Below are 22,433 nucleotides of genomic sequence, written 5' to 3'. Positions count from 1 at the left end.
ATAATCTATCTTGAATATTATTCAGAAATAAAATTTTAAATAGAATAGTAGCAAATTTATTTCAACACTAAAATAGTAACACAACATATATAATAAACTACATTTCAAGATGCAAGATCCATTTACTATTTGAAAATCTAATGATATATTTAAGCCATTAATAAGCTAATATAGACAATTATTGAATTGTTTGCTTAGATAAGAATATAAAATTTAATAAAACTCAATAACAATTTCTGTTAAAATAAAATATATTAAACCCATCTAAGTAAACTAGAAATGGAAGGATGATTTCTTAGTAAGATAAAAAATGTATTTCTAGCCCTGGCTGGTGTAGCTCAGTGGACTGAGCTCAGGCCTGCGAACCAGACAATCCCGGTTCGATTCCCAGTCAGGGCACATGCCCAGGTTGCAGGCCGGTTCCCTGCAGGCCAGTTCCCAGCAGGGGATGCACAAAAGGCAACCATACATTGATGTTTCTCTCCCTCTCTCCTTCCCTTCCCCTCTAAAGATAAATAAATAAAATCTTTAAAAAATGTATTTCTAAAAACTATAGAAAATGACAACTTAATGGAAGAATACTAATGTCATCATTCCAAATTTTCAATAGCCAAAAAATTGCCATTATTATGCAATATATTTCTAGCAGTTTTAAGTGATTCAGCATATTTTAAGCAATTGACACATCAAAATGGAATTTCCCCTAATAATTCTTTCTTTCTTTATAAGGCTTCAGGGAATTTGCTTTTTATTTTTGTTTTTTTTAAATTAATATATAAGTAAATGTCAATTAAAATTTGGTTCTAGGGATCCGTAACTGTTGTTATCATGCATCTTGTCTACACTCGTCTATTTAAAAATAAAAGTAAAAAACAAAGGCCATCATCGAGACATACTTTGTAAACCGAAGACAGAGGAAGAAATCAGTACAGAGGACAGAATTTTCTTTCAATTGTTTTAATAGTTGTTAATTATTTAAAAGATGAAAAAATTATTATTTTTACAATAATTTTTAAATTATTGTTCAAGTACAGTTTTCTGTCTTTTACTCCCATCCCAACCCACCCCTCAGTGCTCCCCCTCCCTCCCATTTCCACCCTCCTTAATTTTTGTCCATGTGTCCTTTATACTTATTCCTGTGAATCCTTCCCCTTTTTCTTAAAACCCCCAAATCAACTTTAAAATATTAAATCTTATAAAATAGAAACTACCTATTTATAATATATGTACCAGCATTAATTTTACTATACTCAGCAGAATTTGGTTAAAAATTCATTAGAAAGAAAAATGCCAATAAGAATAATAAAAAATATATATAAGAATAAATGTAACAAGAACTGCATGGAACCTATATAATGAAAACATCAAACTTTTACTAAAGGATTCGAACAAGGTGTGAGTAAATTGGAAGATATATTTCCAAATGGGAAGCTGAAATGGTAAAATAATTTTACTACCCAAACACCATATACATTTAATTTAATCCCAAGTAAAATCTGATTATGGTTAATTTAACTCTGTCACAATATTATGAGATTTTTATCTGAAAAATGTAAAAAAATAGCCATAGTAATGTTAAGAAAACAAGATGCCTGAGGTGTCAGCAGCAGCTGGGAGACACTGCCTCGCTGCTCTTGGTGTTGCGACGTGCTGTGATGGTGTGGCGGTCCCGGAACGTGACTGTGGTGCCCACACTGAAACAGGTCAACGGATGCGTGTTGCCCAACTTGTAAGATAATTGCATGAAATGAGCAGTTGTACTTACAAAACAACTGTTAAAAAAATAAGCAATTTAGATCGGTACAAGAAGATGAATTATTTCACTAATACTGTTAGCAAAATTAACTTTCAGGAAAGAATCCTCTTACATCGTGTAGCAAAATAAACTATAAATGTGTGAATGTTTAAATCGATCATCAGTTTAAATGCCCAAGATCAAATTACAAAAATATTAGAAAAAAGGAATATTGATGTCATTTTCAAACTTGAAAATTTTTTCTAAATAAAATCCAAAGGTAAACCCTTGGAAAAGAAAGTGATAGATTTAATTACTTTAAACAAAATCTTTAAGAACTTTTCAAAACAATATTTAAAAGCCATGAATAAAGTAGGAGAAAAAGATTTCAATACAGAAATAGATAATTTTTTTAGTTACTCTGTGGATCTCTTCAGGCTGCCATAACAAAATATTAGAGACTGTGTCACTTACATAACATTTATTTTCTCATAGTGCCGGGGGCTGGTGTATCTAAGATCCAGTTGCCAGCAGGGTTGGTTCCTCCAGAGGCCTTTCTCTTCTTGCAGATGGCCGGCCGTCCTCTCGCTGTGTCCGCGCGCACACACACTGTTCTCTGTGCAGGTGCATCCTGGGAGTCTTGTCTTGTGAGGACACCAGGCCTGCTGAATGACAGCCCCAGCCTAATGATCTTATTTAACCTTAATTATTTCTTTTTAAATCTTCTTTTAAATTAACATTCAAATATAGTTGTCTCCATTTTCCCACCACCACTTTCCCTGGCCCCACCTCCCACCCTCAATCCTACCTGACTTTGGCTTTGTCTTGGGTCTTTTATACATGTTCCTTGATAACCCTTCCCCTTCTTTCCCCCATTATCCCCCTCCCATCTGATTTCTGTCGATTTGTTCTTAATTTGATATTTATCCTTAATTATTTCTTTTAAAACCCTTTCTCTAAATACAGTCACATTGGGGATTAAAACTTCAATATATAAATTTGGGGAAACAATTTAGTCCATAACATTTTCCATCTGTATAAGTGATAAGTTTGTCCAATCAATAAGGAAAATTTGAACCCCACGACAAACAAGTAGACAAAGGGAAAATTAGGGAATCTACTGGAAGAAGTACAGGTGTCCAATTAAATGAGGAAAATGGTTCAACTCACTTGTAATCAAACATGACTTATTCAACTGCCAGAGATGAAAAATGTTTTTTGCCTATCAAATTAATGAAGATTATCTTAAAATATTCTTAATAATCAACTAGTTAAGTTACAAGGAAAATGACTTCTTAAGCTTCATGACTGAACTTAACAATCTTTTGTTAACTCAGAGTTAAAACTATTGCTATAGTTTGGAACAAATATCCAAATAATTGGCGAATTTTTTAATTTTTAATTTTAATTTTTTACCTGAGAATAAACACCTTTATTACACGAGGATGTTTGTTGTTGTTGTTGTTGTTTTGACATGAGCTTTTAAGATAGGAGGGAAGAGGATTTATTTGCCTTTTTTGGGCATTGACTTACCTCAGATAGAACTCCAGCTCCTTGCGCTGGAACACAAGCCATCTGCTTGCCCACAGTGGCCTGGCCTTGGAGCAGTGTGTGCAAGAAGCTTGCCCTGGGAACTGCTCCTCTAGAAGACTTTTCCTTTATCATATTTCTTGTGAACTTTCTTGGATCATTTTGGTTTAAAATCTCTTCCTCTTCTTGCAGCCCAGGGGCAGTGCATAATGGGACTGATACCACTGTCGGTACGCTGTGCTGTCGGTGAGCACCATGCAGTTCTCGGCTAGGGTCTGGTACAGACCGGTTCATTGCTGGACGTATTGTGGACAGCATCAATAATCCTTGTTTTGTGCATATAACACTCCGAGCCCCAGGAGACGTTGCCCAAGTCCAGCCTCAAGGCTCGGTGATTCCTGTTGCCTCCCCACATGCGGACCATGTGTATGACCAGGGCCAGTCTTAGTGTTGGCAGCAGGGTGTCCCAGCTCATATTTTTGCTTCTTGTGGTAGAGCTTTCTCTTGTCCTTGGCATTTTAGTGCTTGTGCCAATTGTCCTGAGAGGTACCCATGGCTTGGTGCCAGGTGGAAAGAGAGAACACGAAGTGTCATGGTCCAATTTGTAAAACACAGTCCCGCCCTGCACCAATTTTTGTTTATTTTATAGCTAAATGATAAGCATTGAATAAATGGTGGATTAGATACATTTTAAAGAAATTTAGATTTCAAAATGTCAAGCTTGGTTTTATTAGCTTTTTTAAAAAGAAAATTTCCATATGAATTAAATATAAAAAATCTAACAAAAAAATAATATGTCTGCTTAGAAGGCTTGATCTCTTCAGTACTGACAAGGCCAATATGTGTAGTTAAATTGCAATCCACAGAAATTTAGGAGAAATTTAACCTACATCTTAGTATATGCAGGAATTTCATTGGGCCTTTTTCTATACTTTTGTGTAGGGGAAAAATATACAAGATATTTTTTAATTTTGATAGTGGTAAGAAATTTAACACATTAAGATATTTGAAGATGTATAAGCACTCAAAAGATGTAACTGACAGGCTCTTTGTGGGACAAGTACCAAAGGATGTACAATAGTCAACAGAAAAATGAATCAGTGTAGAGAAATGAAGAAGGTGGAGAGCATGATGTATAACAAATAGTGATGGTCATTTAAACCTAAAAAACAAATAGTAATGTTTAAAATCCACAACAAAGAAACCTGACATACTGCTAATTTAGGGAATGAAAGAAACCCATGAAATATTGTGCTGAATTAAAAGCCATTTAGGTTAGTGACTGCAAAGCTTATACTTCCACAGGAGCCATTATCATCCATGAGGAAGAAGAGTTTTAGGGGTGAACATTATTCTGTGAGTTTAGTGGGCAGTATTCCCTTGGGAAGCCGCTAACCTAATCCCAAAGATCCTTGGACTCTAATTGCAAATTGCTAGGGAACCATGCAATAGTTTTCCATAGTAAATATTCATATAGAAAACATTAAAAAGTATCGTTCTAGTTCTTACTATACTTTGAGACTAGCTTATTGGCCTCTTCGATTGTGAGTGACACATTCATATTTATGTCATAAAAAACAAAGAACCTGAAAATGAGGATAAATTGTTGCTTGAAAAAGTAAATTTTTGAGATTGCTTATTTGATTAATAATTTATTCGTCATTTTAAGTGTCCTAAAATTATAAACTGAGTGATTAAGGTTAATCTTTTAGAAATGTTCACCCAGAGAGAAGCAGTATGTGGAGCTACTGGCAGACACATTCTTATTTTGTAACCAATTGAAAATATTCAAGATAAGTTAAAATAGCAGCAGATTGGACGTATAGAAGGTTCTTGGAATTCTCAAGTAATACACCTAAATTATTAAGGTTTTGCTTGGAATAATGTCTTTTTATATCAAGGTTAATTAGCCAGAGGCATCTATTTATTATTAGCTTATCACATATTCAAATATTTAAACTGTACACACGAATACTTTTCATTTGTCAGCTATAACCCAGGTTTTAACCTTAAGCAGCAGGCTCCTTAGGTTATGATAGTCATTATGAAGGAGATAATGTCCCGGAATTTCACAGGTATGTACAGAATTCAGATATTTTCATTTTCCTGCAAAAAGCTGCTTCAGTTAATATTTTTAGGGAAACAGAGTTCTGAAGCTGGCAGAACTACCTTTAATTCCAGGTAATAAGTGATTAGTTTCACAATGGGGTGACAAATAGAACTATAATTTGTGAATTTGGTAACATATGGATATTTGCCACTGAGGGCATGAGTAGCTCCATTTATCTAATAGCTGAATAACAGCTAGCAGTCAAGGCCAGAAGACAGACACTAACCCATATTCACTGGGAAGACATTTATAGTTTGTTATTAGTAGAGGAAATGTAGTGGTTTGCACCAAATCTTTTTGTCTTAATTCAAACTGCATTATATAAATCAAGTATTCCACCAACTTCTGCACACATTTCAATATAGTGATCCAAAACTTACCAATATTACCTAACACCGATTTGTATGCCAGTAGTTTAGAATCTAGAGAGCATTTCCCAGAGAACACTACTTCAAATCATAGGATCCTTAGTCCAGCCCTGAAATTCTTCTTAAACAATGTAGACTCATGATATGGCTACATAACAAACCACTCCAAAATTTAGTAAGAACAACTTTCTATTATTTCTCACATTTCTTTGAGTTGCCTGGTTTTTCTGCTTCATGTGATGTTATATTGGCCAGCAGTTATCTAGGAGCAGAATAAGGGGCAAGGGGGTGTCCAAAATGGGCAGTCACATAATTGGCAGTTGATGCTGGCTATTGGCTGGGAGCTCAGCTGGCTAACAACCAAAGCATTTACAAATGGCCTCTCATTAGACTTGGACTTCTTGTAGCATGGCTGTTGGTTCCAAGAGGGAGCATTTCCAGAGCAAGAGTGCCAAGAGACAGAAAGGAGGAGCTGGGAATCCATTAAGGGTTAAACCCAGAACAAGCAAAGTGTTACTTCGGCCATAGTCTATCAGGCACAGCAGTCACAGAGCTCACTGAGATTCAAGGAGTAGAGATACAAACTTTGTTGAGAGAATGCTAAAGTCATATTTTATTTCTTATTTTTCTAGTGAATTTATTGGGGTGACATTAGTTAATAAAATTATATAGGTTTCAGGTATACAGGTCTGTAATACAGCATCTGTATATTGTATTGTGTGTTCACCACCCCAAAAGTCAAGTTTCCTTCCTTCATCACCATTTATCCCCCCTTTATCTTCTGATATCTCTCTATCCTTTCCTTCTGGTAATTACCATACTATCATCTGTGTCCATCAGTTTTGGTGTTTTTGTGTAATCCTTTCATCTTTTCCACCCAGCTCAATGCTCCGCCTCCTTCCCTGATAGCTGTCGGTTTGTTGCCTATAGCTATGATTCTGTTTCTATTTTGTTTGTTAGTTTATTTTGTTCATTAGAGTAAAAGAGGGAATGCACTGAAGCCATTTGTCTGGCCATCCTTGGAAAATGTAACCTGCCACCCCTGCTATCTACTAATGCAACCTAAGTGAACTTACCATCATATTGTATAAGGATGTAGTTGGGCTGCATTGTACTGAGATCCAGAACCTTAAGGCCTCACACCCAGCTTTACTTAATCTCTCTAAATTTTAGTAACTTATTCTAAAACATGAGCTATTATAATAATATAAAACTACTTATTCTGTGCTCACTTCAGCAGCACATATACTAAAATTGGAATGATACAGAGAAGATTAGCATGGCCCCTGAGCAAGGACAACATGCAAATTCGTGAAGCACTCCATAAAAAAAACCAAAACTACTTATTCAAAACTACTATGTGCCCAGATTTTTTTTGAAGTGATTTTTGGTCATTATTTAATCTCAATGGCAGCTCTAGGAGATTATGTTCTTTTATTTCAAGGGTAGGAAACTGAAATTAAAAGATGTTAATGAACTTTCTCAAATTTACATAACCAGCAAGTAAAGCTGAAATATGTCAGTGTTCTTATTAGGATTAAAACAGGTAATATGTATAACTATAAAACGAAAGGTCATATCATCATTATACACATATAAGTATCTAATTCATAATGTTTTAAAACTAAACACATTTTCATTGTGAGATATTTGAGGGCATGCAGAAGAGTTTAAGAAGCAATGTAAACCTATGTAAAGAACTACTATATATATTGTTTAGTCACTGATGTGTTAGGGACTCAATAAGCTATAGTCATCATTACTATGAACAACCTCTATTTACATAAAAATTATAGTCTTATATACAACACAAACTTTGAATTAATCACTTTGAAATTACATAGAAAAATCCCCTCACAATCTTAGCACCTTTCTCCACCACATTCCCATAATGATGCAGATGACCTCTTTGTAGGAGAAATTACAAAGAACTTGGGTTTGTAGGACTCTAGAATTTCAGACTTTGTCAGTGTTTGTCGAAGTGTAGATTTAGCCCTTCTGTTTCAGAACCGCTTTTTGTGCTTCTTATTAAAATTTTAAATGTATATGTATTGATATAATAAAGATTCAGGTTCATAGAACTGAGATGATTATAATACTTGCTCATGACATTTGTCATTTCCAAGGTCCCTCTTGTTTTCTACTGATTTCTTTTTTTAAAGATTTTATTTATTTATTTTTAGAGAGAGGGGAAGGAAAGGAGAAAGAGAGAATTAAACATCAATGTGTAGTTGCCTCTCACACCCCCCCACTGAAGATCTGGCCCACAACCCAGGCATATGCACTGCCTGGGAATCAAACCAGTGACCCTTTGGTTCCTAAGGCCCATGCTCAATCCACTGAGCTACACCATCCAGGGCTTTCTATTGATTTCTTGTCCTCTTCATCCCCATTCCCATTCCCAATTCCAATCCCTGCGTGCACAGTGACTCTAATACATTTATTCCTGTTCTGCTAATCCACTTTCTGTGTGGTCATTAAGTATATGCATATCCTTGGCAAATACATAAATAACATTGTATTTTTGTGTGAGTTTTATTCAATTTTTCACATATAACATTGTGCTATAAATTTTATTTCAGTTCTTTTTACTAGTCGCTCTTACTCAGTGAGTGCTGCAGTGTTCTGTCCTATTCAGGATCACAAGGTGTTCATTGTAGACATCTCTGGGGATGGAAATCTGCTTTGCTTCCAATGCCTTGTAATCACATTCTTTGTTCTCTTTGGAGCCGAGTAAAAGTTTCTCAGGGATACTTCTCCAGGAATTAAATTGTTGTGGTATAGAGTATACACATACTTAATTTCATCAAGTGCTATGAGATTGTTATCAGAAATCTTGCTCTAATTTGGCCTCCCAGCAGAAGTGCTTTTGTTTTTCTATATATTTTCCTATGGTAGACATATTTAAAATACTTTTTCTTGACATTTATGTAGGATTAAAAAGTTATCTTGTTAGGTAATGGACATTAATCTGACAGGAAAATAAACATTTCCTGATGTACTTTGCTCAGTATTCTTTGCGTATTTTGTCTTTTTCTTATTATTTTGCAGGAAGTCATTGTATATTTCAGCCTTTAAATCATGGCCAGTCTTAGAGACTGCAAGGGTCGTATAGAGATCTACAATTCATTTGGAGTGAGATGTGGTGTGAGATAGGGATCTAACTTCATCTTTGCCGCACACTGTGACGTAATTATTCTATCTGCTTTACTGAATCATTTCTCATTTCTAAAACTTATGTAACACCATCTCTATCATGTCGCCATACATAAAAAGAGCCCAATTCTGAGCCCCCTGTTCTGTGCAGTGTGCCCATCTGGCTGTTGCTGTGCCAGGAGCAGTGTTTTAAGGACAATAGTTTCGTAGCATGTTGTTGCCTTTCTTGCCCTTTTCCCCCCAGAATAGCCATGGACTTTATTCATATACATTTTAGAATCAGTTTGTAGGTTTTCATAAACAAACAGACAAATCCTGCTGAGATTTGACTTTATTGAACATATACAGTGATTTGAGGAAAATTGACTTAGTTATATATATTTTTTAGAGGTTTTAAAATATTTTAATAGCAGCATTGCAAATTTTTTAGGTTTATTTCTAGACATATTTGATTTTTGGTTTTAAGTTTTTTAAATTGATCTTTAGAGAGAGGGAAAAGGAGGGAGAAAAAGGAGAGAAACATCTTCATTGGTTGCTTCTCATACTGGCCTCCACAGGGGACTGAACCCAGGCAAGTCCCCTGACCTAGAATCTAACAGGCGACCTTTCACTTTGCAGGACAATGCCCAGTCAACTGAACCACAGCCAGCAGGGCTAGTTGGGATTTTTTGTTTAAGCTTTAGTTTCTTACTCTATGACTTTCAACTTGTTTCTTACTACACTTTATACTGCTTTTTTTCTGATTTAGATCAGCAATTTTCCACTGGTGCGCCCCGGCACATTCCTGTGCCGCCAGAATCCTGAAAATATCCAACACCTGCCTCTTCAGTAGGGGCACTGACCTCTTTTCCCCGAAGTGTCAAATAAAAAAATTACAACAGCAAGCACAATAGCTGTTCTGTGTGAATGAATCAAAATTATACTTACTTTTTTGTCAGATCAGAAAAAACGTATTTTTGCTGTGCTACAGAATTTTAATAAGTTGTTTATGTGTGTTGTGAGATTAAAAAAAAGGTTGAAAATCACTCATATAAATAAATGCTAATGATTTTTCTTTGGTGATTTAGTAAAATGGCTAAACTCTCTTATACTCTCATTATAAGAATTCATGTGTTTAGATGAGCAATTAAAGACAATTTCAGAAAATAAACACCTAAGGAGAGAAAATGTACTGAGCTAATTGTATAATGACCTAGACAAGAGATGCCTGTAATAAGAAAAAGAAAAACATTACAAATTTCAAAACATTTTGCCAAAACGTGCTACACAAATATTATTTTTAATATTATTATTTTAGATACCATTAAAATAAAGGTAACATGTTTTTATAACACAAGATTAATACATTTTGTATTTATTTTTATACCATTAGTTTTTTAATGTGTAATACCATATATACTTCTGCATTTTCACTTATAATGTGAACCTTTTCACTTCATTGGTTTTTTAAAGTATATTTTTAAAGGTTTAAAGCATTTTCTTTTTTATTCTTATACTTCATTGCTTATTATTTGTATGTATATGTATACACATATATGCACACATACAACTGAGTGAACAAATCATTATTCTATAGTTCAATAAATGTTCGTGGAGTGAAAATATTGGCGTAACCAGCAGCCAAACTAAGAAACACACACAACAGAAGCATAATTTTGACATTTAGGTTGTTTCCAATTTCTTACCACATAATACTTAATTTACAATTCTGATTTTTTTTCCTTTGGAAAATTTCCTAGAAAAAATGAGTTACTAGTTAAATAGTATAAGACTTTTTAAAGTTCTCTATACATATTGGTAAATGACTTGTGGGTAAGATTGAATCATTTCATAGATCCCATAAAAGAGCCCGTGGAAGAGCAACTGCACCGGTCCCGCATACTATTGCTTTGTTAATATTTTCCCCTTTGATTGATAAAAGAAATCTCATTAAGGTTTCTGTTCATTATTACTAAAAAAGACTGTACTCTTTGGCATCTTCTACCCTGCAAATTATCTCTAATCTGGCCCTATTTCTCCCTACTGGAGTGCTACTGATTTTTAAAACTGAATTTAAATATAGTTTATATAAGGATATTAGTCTTCAGTAATATTTGTTACAAATGATTTTCTACTTCTGACTATTGCTTTTCAATGTCTAGATGTCTTAAATTTAGTTTTAATTTTTTGAAAGATGTACCTGCAAATACTTTAGGGTTAAGTAGTTCTAGAAAGCTTAATTATTCCACCTATCTATTATATCTATCTATCTATCCATCTCTTATCCATATCTGTTTATCTCAGCTTCCTACCACAAGTGTCTCCTTTCGGAGAGCTTTTAACATTTTCTTTAGTTCTTTCTTTGGCATTTATATTCATGTTTCTAAATATCATTTTTGTACTTCTATTTCTTTTTTTAATATATTTTATTGATTATGCCATTACAGTTGTCCTATTTCCCCCCTTGATCCCCCTCCACACTGCACACCCCTCCCTCACCATTCCCCCCTTTAGTTTATGACCACATGTCTCAAGTTCTTTAGATTCTATATTTCCCATACTATTCTTGCCCTCCCCTATCTATTTTCTACCTACTGTCTATGCTACTTATTTTCTGTAACTTCTCCCCCCTTCTCTTCCTCCCACTCCCCTGTCACTAACCCTCCATGTGATCTCCATTTCTGTGGTTCTGCTCCTGATCTAGCTGTCCTCTTAGTTTGCTTTTGTTTTAGGTGTGGTTCTTAATAACTGTGAGTTTGCTGTCCTTTCACTGTTCATCTTTTTTATCTTCTTTTTCTTAGATAAGTCCCTTTGACATTTCATATAATAAGGGCTTGGTGATGATAAACTCCTTGAATTTGATCTTATCTGAGAAGCACTTTATCTGCCCTTCCATTCTAAATGAAAGCTTTGCTGGATAGAGCAATCTTGGTTGTAGGTCTTTGGATTTCATGACTTGGAATACTTCTTTCCAGCCCCTTCTTGCCTGTAAAGTCTCTTTTGAGAAATCCACTGACAGTCTGATGGGAACTCCTTTGTAGGTGACTGTCCCCTTATCTCTTGCTGCTTCTAGGATTCTCTCCTTCATTTTAATCTTGGCTAATATAATGATGATGTGCCTTGGTGTGTTCCTTCTTGGGTCCAACTTCTTTGGGACTCTCTGAGCTTCCTGGATTTCCTGGAAGTCTATTTCCTTTGCCAGATTGGGGAAGTTCTTCTTTATTATTTGTTCAAATAAGTTTTCCACTCGTGGCTGTCCCTCTTCCCCTTTTGGTACCCCTATAATTCGGGTGTTGGAACGTTTAAAGTTGTCCTGGAGGTTCCTAAGCCTCTCCTCATTTTTTTTAATCCTTGTTTCTTCATATTTTCCTATTTGGTCATTTTTTTCTTCCTTCTAGTCCACTCCCTTGATTTGAGTCCCTGTTTCCTTTCCATCACTGTTGGTTTCCTGTGCATTTCCCTTCATTTCAATTAGTTTAGCCTTCATATGTTCCTCTAATCTGTGACTAAAATCAACCAGTCCTGTGAGCATCCTGATCACCAGTGTTTTGAACTGTGCATTTGATATTTTGGCTATCTCTTGGTCGCTTAGAATTATTGGCTCTGGGGCTTTGAGATGTTCTTGAGCCATAATGTTTTGGTCTGTTTGTGTCTGTTATGTATGAGGGGCAGAGCCTTAGGTGTTCACCAGGGCGGGGCAACTCAGTCTCTGGGTTGTGATGCTACATGTAGGGGCAGGGTCAGAGAGGGGCAATAGCGGTCCCCTCTGCTGCTTCCCACAAGCCGCTGGGGCCTGCGCTGTCTGTCTCACTGCTCGCTCCTTCACCTGGTTTGTCTGTGCATGAATGTGTGACCACGGTCAGCCTGCCACCTCACACCCCCACTGGGTCTTCCCATTGCCACCCCACGCCTGGGATCTGCCAACCACCTCCTGCGCACCTGGGTCGGTCTGGCTGATTTTTTCTGTGCATCTCCGCTCAGCCAGCCACTGGCTTTGCCCCTCTTACCAGTCTGGCTGAATGGTTCCTTGTTGTCGGACTTCCATAAAGTTCAATTTTCTGTGTTTTGGTTGTGTTTTTGTTACTAAAACTTTGTTGTCTTTAAACTTGGTTGTGCGAGGAGGCACAATGTTTCCACCCATGCCTCCATCTTGGCCAGAAGTCACTTGCTTCTCTATTTCTTAATTTTTAAAAAATTATAGTCATTACCTTTTGGCTCCATATTATGAAAGATAAAGATTTACCTGTCTTTTGCCTCCCTCCTAGCACCCACCATCCATAAACACTCTGCCCGACTGCCCAGAACCAGTGCCATTGCAGTCTTCCCTAGGTCACGCATCAGCATGACTGTGCAATGGCGTTCACAGCTCCAACATGCACAGCTTCTGTGGTTACTTACTCTCTTCAATACAACTTTGTCACCCCTGGAGTTCCTAATTTCTTCCTTTTTTGTTTTCTACATTTTTATGTCTAATTATTCCCCAAACTCCCTGTGTAAATTTCTTCCTAGTATATTTTTAAATGGCAGGTGTTCTATAAACTTAATCTACCAGGAGAAGTTTATCCCAGAGCCTCCAAGCAGCCACATTCTGTACATGCTCTTCCCTGGGCCTGCTGGACAGATGCCATCCTCACAGGCCTCTATTTTACCTTTCTAATGTGTTTTGAACCCTGGTTTTCCTGAATTCTGTGCTTTATCCTTTCTTTGTTTAATCTCTTACTTTGATGGAAAAGGGCTTTAATGGATGCATATCTGAGTTTATGTTCATTCTTCCCTCATACCTTATCCATAGTCTGGCTATAGAAAGGATTGCAGCACTCACCCACTTATTTCTAGACTCAGGTCACAGAATTCTAACTCTCAGGTTATATCTACAGGCAGAAAAATTGAAAATTTTTATCCATGGAATCTTTATCAGCCCAAGAAGAAAGCTAAAGCTATTGACATGGTGAGCTCCCTAATGTAATGGAAGAAACTTCTCAGACAATAATCCTGCAATTGACAAATGCTAGTTAGAATTTTTCTTAAAAGCTTGAAAGCATTGCTCCACTTTTCCCCAGCTACAAGGTTTACTGCTCAGAGCTTGTTTTCATTCCAACTTTTTATCCTTTGAATTTAATATGATTTTTTTTCCTTCTGGAAGCTTTTAGGGTTTTTCTCTTCAACTCTACTGTTCCTGGAATTTCATGATATTGTACCTTGGTGTGTTTCCATGCTTATCCATTTGTAATGAACACTCAATGTACCCTTGCAATATGGAAACTACTTGCTCTTTGGTTATGGAAATTTTTTTTGAAATATCTATGCTTGCTTTGGTTCTCTCTATCTCTCTTTTTTCTCTATTTCTCTCTTTAATACCTACTATTCAGATTTCAAGCCTTATGATCCTTAATTTTCCTGTATTTTCTTTTTTTGTTTTATTTTTTCTTCTCTACATTCTAGAATATATCTTCATCTTTAATTTTCTTCTTTTTAAAATAAATTCTTGCTGTTTATAATTTTTTGTTTTTAGTGTGGCCCCCTTTTAAAAGTATAATTTAAGGATACAATTCTATTGTTGCTTTTGGGTGCCACATGTCTTTTATACTTCCGAGAAAATTTTTGAAGCTTCTATGTCCTTATGTCTCTCTTGTTTCTGAGTAGCTTTTTTCCTTTTATATTTTATATTAGAGTTTTCTCTGTGTATCTAGTTTTCCTTGCTTGTCTGTTACTGTGAGAGAGAGAGGAAAACACTAATGACAGTCTTTCTGGGCCACGGGCTGTCACCTGTAGGTCTCACTACAGGGTAGTTCACTGGGCAGTTTCTGTTGCTGTGGACATTTCTTTGGGGGACCTATAATGTAATTTTAGGTTTCTTGAGCTGGTCCAATTGCTACAGAAAAGAATCTTCTACTCTCCTGCCTGGAAAGTGTAAAACTAGCTGTCAAAATTCTGTGAGGTGAGTCCAAACACGGGGCAAGAGAGAGATTTCTTAGTACTCAATATACAATATAGACCGTCCTCAATCTGCCCCTTTCTAGCATCGTCATCCTGCCTGCGGTGTACCTGCTGTCCTCCAATCTAGGAAACATCAGTTTTGCTCTCTTCAGAGAGTATGTCTCTGGCTTTCTGCCAGGTGGGAAGGGAGTTCTTTGGCTCTTTTCGCTGTGGCCATGATCACACATGGGGGGAGTTGCTCTTTAACAGACCTTTCTTTTGAGCTCCAAGCTCACTGTCTCTCCCCAGTTAGCGCCAATTCCTGAACTTCTTGGGGTCTGCAATATAGCTTAAGTTGATTCCTAGCTTTCTCTGCTACTAACTTAGAATTTTTCTTTCTCAGTTTCCAAATAAGTTATTAATAATCATTTTGCTTAAGTCTTTCATATCATGATGCTGTCATCTTTGTTCTGCTCTTTGTCATTGTGAGTTTACTGTTATTTTTCTTTAGCAACTTATGTCATTTTAATAGACATTGGGAAGAAATGGCAAATGTTCCAGTTTACTCTCTCATTCTTAACAACTTAATTTTGGCTTTGGACATAGAGATATTTCATTTTTATAAAGTGGCATTTATTCATCTCTTTCTTGACAATGTTCTTATTTATTTTATGTTTAGAAGTCTTTCTGTACTCCAAAAATAATATGTTCATTTATGTTTTCTTATACATTTTATGATTTTATTTGTATCTAGTTTTTAAATTCATCTGGATTTATTTGTACATATTATGCTTTAAATATGTTAGCCATTTTCCCTTGCCTTTTGTTGAATAACTCATTACTTTGCCACTGTTTGATTATGCTTTATTATCATTTAATTTCTATAATCTAGAAATACTCTTTGTATGTTAGGGATATGTTGGTTTTCCATCAAGGCTATAAACCATAGTACCATTCCATTGAAAGATCTGAGAGTTTTCTTTTAAAAGAAACAAAAACAAAACTTTGCGATTATGTTTCCCAGAAAATGAGTAAGGTAATCAGGTAATAAGGTAATCAGGTGACAAGTATGTTTAAATTCTGTTTTTAGAATACAAAAGTAACCTTCATAATCTAGCTAATGTGGAACTGCTAAATTTTTTAAATGCAATTTTTGAATTTAAATTCAGTGACACATTTGCAGATATTTCATTGAGTGGTAGAACAGTGAGTTCAAAATAATTCAAAGAAACCTGCTGCATCATTCTCTTACATTTTATTTAACTGGAATTGTTACGTTTTCATTTAGTTAATTCAGGCTCACTGGTTGTAATCACACCTGCGGTTTTCATTTAATTTCTTTCTGTATGGACCCTGAGTCCAATATTTCTCTTCTCTGCGGCAGGAGATACCTGCGGTGATGGCCGTGACAGGGAGAGCTCTGGCGGGGGGTGGTGCCAGAAAGAACAAGTAGAATGGTGTTATGGACTTGTGTTCCCGCCAAATTTATACATTGAAGTCCCAACTCCTTATCTGGCAGTACTTGTACATGATGTCTTCAAAGAGGTGCTTAAGTGGTCCTAGTGCAATAGGACTGGTGTCCTTATGGGGAAAAAAAAAGCCACCAAGGATGAATGCACACAGAGAAAGGCCATGTGGGGACACAGTGAGAAGGCAGCTGTCAGCAAGCCAAAGAGAGAGGTTTCCGGAGAAACCAGCTCTACCAGGACCTCCGTCTTGAACTCTAGCCTCCAGAACTGTGCGAAAGTACATTTTTGTTGTATCAGCCACCAACTGGGTGTGGCAGTTTGCCATGGCCGCCTCAGCTGATACAGATAGAAAGAGATCTTTATGGTTTGCCTCGTTAGGCTCAGTGGACACATTTAAGAAAGCTGATACTATTACCTTTTAAAAAATTCCTGATTCCAGTCTACTAAACCAGTGATTTTCACTGTTTTTTCATGGAACACTGGTGCACCACAAGAATTATTAAAACATCTAATACCTGACTGTACAGTCAGGGGCACGGACCTCTTTTTCCTTAGATTTTCAAATAAAAAATGACAACAGCCAACCTAACAATGGCCATTCACTGTATATGAATCAAAATTATACTTATCTATTTTGTCAGATCAGCAAAAAATATATCAATTGGTGTGCTGTGGAGTTTTAGTAATTAGTTTATGTGTGCCATGAGATGAAAAAGATTGAAAATCACTGTATAAACTGACTTCATGAATCTCTAATGCAGGAGTGTCAAACTTGTTTTCACCAGAGGCCACATCAGCCTCAAGGTTGCCTTCAAAAGGCTGAAGGTAATTCCAACTCCTTAACAGTCAAGGAGTAGTTACATGTACACAGTCCTAAAATTATTTTGGCCCTTTGAAGGCAACCGTGAGGCTGATCTGGCCCCTGGTGAAAACGAGTTTGACAATGGATCAGAGAAGAAAGTTTTTGAAAGACAGATTCATTCTGCTGCATTAACACCAGGTCACAGGACAGACAGAGGAGATGACATACCATTTCGTCACCATGAGGCATGCTTCTCAAGAGGGCAGAGTTGTCAGCGGGGTTACCCATGTGGACAAAAGAGGCTGCTTAGGCAGACTTCTTGCTGCTTAAGGCAAAAAAAGCTGGGTGTACTCATACCCTCAAGTGAAGTGAGTCACTCAGTTGTTCTCCATCTTAGTTTATCAACAGGCAAAATGGAAACATACCCCGGCTTAATATCAGACAGTGTTTGGTTAAAGTGAGTTACATGTGAATAACATCTGAAAAATAAAATTTCAAAATGTGCCAAATTATGATATTTAATAGCTTGTAATTTATCTTCCTTTAGTATGTGTTCTTGTCAAAATGCATATAAGGAAGAGATAATAAGATTAAAAACAAATTGTTGTAAAATAGAACAAATGTATGAGTTGGTTAACCTGAGGAATTGTTACCTATAATGAAACATTCTATTCCTTGGTCTTAACTGTTTTATCAAAGAAATATCAACGGAATACATCAAATAATTTTTAAAAACTGAACGTTATTTGGTTATGGTCCATTAAATCAATTGCATCAAATTAATCATTGTTCTCTTTCAATACGTTGCTTTACTATTTTGATTTTTTTATTATTAAATAACACAAATAGTATAAAATTCAGACTGTAGTAAATTAATATTTAAAATTTATGAAATCACTAAAATTCCACCTCTCAAAGATAAAGATTGCTATCATTAGTTTTTGTCCTGGGAGAAAACAGGAGGAAAGTTGAAAGAAAGGAAAAGATGGGAACAAAGCCGGAGAGATGGTCATCCCCATCATTCTGAGCCTTGGCTCCTAGTGTACAAACATTTGCATCTTTAGTAAATCTCTTGAACTGATGTTCTCTGTGCATGGATCTCTGTGGGCACTAGTGAGTGGGTTGTGTTTCTCCCAGGAACTGGGCTAAAAGGCCATAGATATGTGTGTTTGGGGTCAGGGGGAGAAATCGGTTGTGGGACTGGGACACTAGTTATGGCGCAGCTGGTGTCTGGGCTACAAGGCTACGTCTCCTTCATATTTTCTTTTGACTCAGAAATCTCTAAGTATTTTTTAAATGTAAGTCAGTTGACTTGGCATTCAGCCTTGATAAGACTCCACTTAACCACTTGTGCCTCTTCCTCTGGAGTCCAGTGGTCAGTTCCAGCCAAGTCACTTCTCTCCTTGATCCTGTACTTCCTCAACTGTCACATTATGAGTTTAGAAAAGAGAGTCTCTAAAACTTCCATCTCTAGAAACTTCTGCTTTCTGAATGTAATAGCTCTAAATATGTGTTTCATTTATGGAGAGTGGATTTTTTATTTCATTTCTTCATACTCTCCATAATACCTTATACTTCAGTTCCATAGACATTTATTACAGTATTAAGTGCCTGCCATAGTCCCAGAACAGTATGTTGGCTGAATAATTTCCACTAAATAATTAAAGAGTCAAATTCTTCTGATAGAGTAATTAACTTTTAGAGTCTACAAGTTGTAGCTGGTTCCACCAGGTTTCTGTTTGTTTCTTTGTTCATTTTTGTTTGCATAACAGAAATGTTACAAATTAAAATGCTCCCAGGGACAAAATAGATGATCCCATAAATAATTCTAATGAATTGTTATTTTATTAGAATATAATTGACGTGGTTATTATAACACTTAAGAAATCTCAGCCAAAAAACCCCTATAGAAAACCATTTCTATACTATTTAATCTATTTCTCAGCAAAAATAGTATCATTGCTTAAAATAACATAATGTCATAGCACAATGACCAAAGCAAGCTGAATACACCTGTGCTTGGGGCCTGTAAAAAGACCAAACTGAACTAAAATTTAAGCATGTGTTAAACCTTGACTATATTTTTTCAGAACTCATGGAAATGCAGACTTCTTATGGAGCCAAATTTTGGGGTGTCACTCTGCCAAGAAAAATACATCTTTGAATGGTAAAAGCAGGTGGGGAACAAATGTCTTTCTAAAACTCATTCAGTCATAACCTATTTAATGAAAGTGCTAGTGAAATTCAGTTGCTTGAATACAGCATATCCTGTTACTCAGGTATATCCTTTTATACCAAAGATACAGCCTATTCTAACAGATGAGGTTTTATTTTTCATAGCTCTGTAAGAATCCAACTCACCTTGTTCACTTGTGTTTTGATCACCTAACAAGCATTCATGCTTTGTTGCAAGTTGAGTTTTCACTTGAGGGCTGTACAGCAGGTCACTAGTCAAGACGTGAAGACATGCTCATTGGAGCCAGAGAATGGGGTCCCTGCTGAAGGGCTCTTTGCTTGGTAACAATGCCTTTTATAATGTGGCTTTCCCCCTTCTTTATCTTGAGTCATTTCTTCCTCTTCTCTGTTTATATCACAATACTCTATTATACACAACTATCAGCTCTTTATCTTCATGATTTGTGCATACTCTGCTGCTGGTTTGAAAATCACACTCAGATTTAAAAAATAAATTCAAGTGTTATGTTTTCATTGATTTTTTCTTGTTTCTGTGTCCCCAAAGCCATGTGTAAGATCTGTCCTTCTTTTGTGTCCCCAAATACCTCATGGCATCTGTCTGTCTTCCTGCCTAGCACCTCTAGCAGGGAGCCTCACTCTTTAACGGTCATGAATCCCTGAAGAATAAAACAGTACCTGGCAAAATGGAAAGTCTATAAATACATATTTAATATGTAGAGTTATTTGCTTGTGGAAAAACTATACCAGGTGCTTGAAGGAGCCTATTCTTTCCTGCAATTTGAAAAGTTTTTTAAAATATTAGAAAGAAAACTTGCTATTAAAACACTTCTCTTAAACGAGACTAGGAGAAGGGATTCCAGTGATTAGTAATTGGAATCCGTGTCCTCCTCCATGCGTAACTCCTGAAGAAACATGTTTAAGTGTATCATCGCCACTTCTAAGAGGAATGGTGTGTTGTATTCCACAGAGAGTGGAGAGCTATTTCTTATTCTATGTTTAATCTAATACTAAAAACAGCCAGTATCTATTAAAGGAGATGGAAATTAGGTGATTTTTACTGCCTTTGAATTTGGAAATGACTCAAAAGACTTTAAGCAGTAAGTTATAGAATATCAGATATCTATTTCTGTATCATATTACATCATATCATATCTTGTGGTCAAGGGTAATTTCACTTTATATCCAGATCCATATTTATATTACATAATTCCACTCTGAATGAACTTGAAAGAATAATTTTTTTCTAAGCAAGTTTTTTAATTAAAAATCATGTTTTCTGTAAAATAAAATTTAATTATCTAGTAGTATAAAAAAGAAAGTCAAAATTTTACAAACTATCCCCTCACATATATCAGAAATAACCACTATTAATGTGTTATGAGCATCTTCCCTAATCTATATTGTCAGTGTGTTCTCTCATCCACTCATACAGACACACACACCACACAGTCAACCGAAGTTAGAATAGCAAAGGTGATATTTAAAACAGTATCCACAAAGGTATATCTTTTGAGTTAGTTACTGTTTTAAATACCATCTTTCTTCTGACTGCACTGTTTAACTTCTCCAATGTACTGTGGGTTTCTTTGTTTTATCCTTGTTGTTAGTGGGAGTGGGTCCAATATTTCCAAATTATGTAAAAGCTAGCTAGGAACTGAAGCACATGTATCACACACTTGAGGAAGGAATATCCTTGGAAGCTTCCTTGGTACCTAGGGACTTGGCCTGTGGTTTTCACCATATGACTATTAATATGGTGAATCTAAGCAATTGATTTCTTAACATTGAGCCACACTTGTAATCATGAAGTAGGCACATCCCTTTTTTTTTGATGTTATTGAATTTTATTACTTTTATCTTAGAATTTTTGCATTGCTTTTATAAGATTGATCTGTCATTGTTTAGTTTGTGCACTTCTAATTCCATTTTATTGCCAATAAATAAGAAGTTACTGGTTTAAATGAAAAAATGCCTTATATGTAAAAATTAATAAGAGAATGGCCAAAGTTAATAATATTCAGTAATGGCATAGATTGACAGAGTGAAATTGAGAATATTTCCCTGAGATTCCTTCTAAAATAGATATCAACCTATCAAAAATCATGTGTAAACACATTTTCATACAAAGATTTGACCATCACTGAGAATTCTTTCATTGGATTTTTAAAAATCTTATGTAAAATGACACATTTTGTATATGACATTTTATCTTTTTAATGTATATTAAGTTGTATCCTTGGTTACTTAAGGTAAGAAAGTGCTAAATCTAGTAAAGATATAAGCGCACTCACAAGCTACAGAATTAGTAAAACAACCAAAACCTTTCAACACTTTGTGACCCTCCCTGGGACTCCTGAAGCCCAACATAAAAGCCGAGTTCTCATTTCACTCAGCTCTCATATGAACATTGTCATTGTATTGAATTCCATTGTTTGTTGCAAAGCTGAATCTCAAGATGTAGGATTACATGGACATAAATTAGAATTATTTGACATATGACAATAAAATAACATTGCCAAGTACTGAAACACGTTGGCTTTGTGTCAAGTCTGAAGTCAGGACTTTTAAGAATGACATCGTCCTGTTTCCTGCCTGCTTATTGCTGTGGCCCTGAGGCTGTAGTAACCAGATGTCTGGCACTTTGCATTTAAAGGTCTCACAGTTTTAGCAGTTGAAGACTCAATATTTCCTTCTCCAACCTAAGATTATACTGTTTCCTTTAAAATATACACTCTTCCATCATTATGCTAAGTGAAATAAGCCAGGCAGAGAAAGACCAATACCATATGATCTCACTTTTAACAGGAAGCTAAACAACAAAACAAACAAACAAACAAAATATAACCAGATACACTGAAATGGAGAACAGGCTGACAGTGACCAGAGGGGAAAGGAGAGGGAATTTCAGGGGAAAGGGACACAGGGACTAGAGGGGGTGGAAATGGGAGAGAGGTGGGTAGGGCTGAGGGGTGGGCTGGAAAGGGAGTAAAAGACAGAAAACTGTACATGAACAGCAATTAAAATAAATTAAATTAAAATAAAATATACAGTCTTTTATATTAATCTGATTTTTTACTTTCACATAATCTATCAGTGACAATCAAAAGTGAGAAAATTATAACATTATACATTTGACTACATAGTCAAAAGAATAAATAATTTTCCTTTATGC

The 22,433-nt window shown here is 35.8% G+C and overlaps 1 protein-coding gene and 1 non-coding gene across 6 annotated transcripts in view; one reads left to right on the top strand and one right to left on the bottom strand.

Annotated features, from left to right (window-relative positions):
- Positions 1–1,496: 1,496 nt before the first annotated feature.
- LOC119051961 (uncharacterized) overlaps positions 1,497–22,433 on the bottom strand; it is a 62,018-nt gene continuing 41,081 nt past the window's right edge. For 4 of the 5 annotated variants that reach the window (XM_053661129.1, XM_053661128.1, XM_053661130.1 and 1 more), the window contains 3 exons: positions 3,269–3,821; positions 2,210–2,400; positions 1,497–1,772 (listed from right to left, as the gene is read on the bottom strand). In XM_053661129.1, coding sequence (XP_053517104.1) covers positions 1,601–1,772; positions 2,210–2,400; positions 3,269–3,583 — 678 coding nt within the window. In that variant the 5' untranslated portion in view covers positions 3,584–3,821 and the 3' untranslated portion in view covers positions 1,497–1,600. Of the gene's footprint in view, positions 1,773–2,209; positions 2,401–3,268; positions 3,822–8,348; positions 8,413–22,433 lie in introns of those variants that run through there. The other variant, XM_053661132.1, reaches the window with a different exon arrangement.
- Positions 6,968–7,074, top strand: LOC119051988 (U6 spliceosomal RNA). Its single transcript, XR_005083043.1, has one exon. It is a non-coding gene; the product is annotated as a U6 spliceosomal RNA (small nuclear RNA).

Source organism: Artibeus jamaicensis, unplaced genomic scaffold (assembly GCF_021234435.1).
Source record: "Artibeus jamaicensis isolate MK-2021 breed Jamaican fruit bat unplaced genomic scaffold, CSHL_Jam_final scaffold_916, whole genome shotgun sequence".
Lineage (NCBI taxonomy): Eukaryota > Metazoa > Chordata > Mammalia > Chiroptera > Phyllostomidae > Artibeus > Artibeus jamaicensis.
Note: the sequence above shows the minus strand (reverse complement) of the source record. Positions and strands in the feature narration are given on the sequence as shown.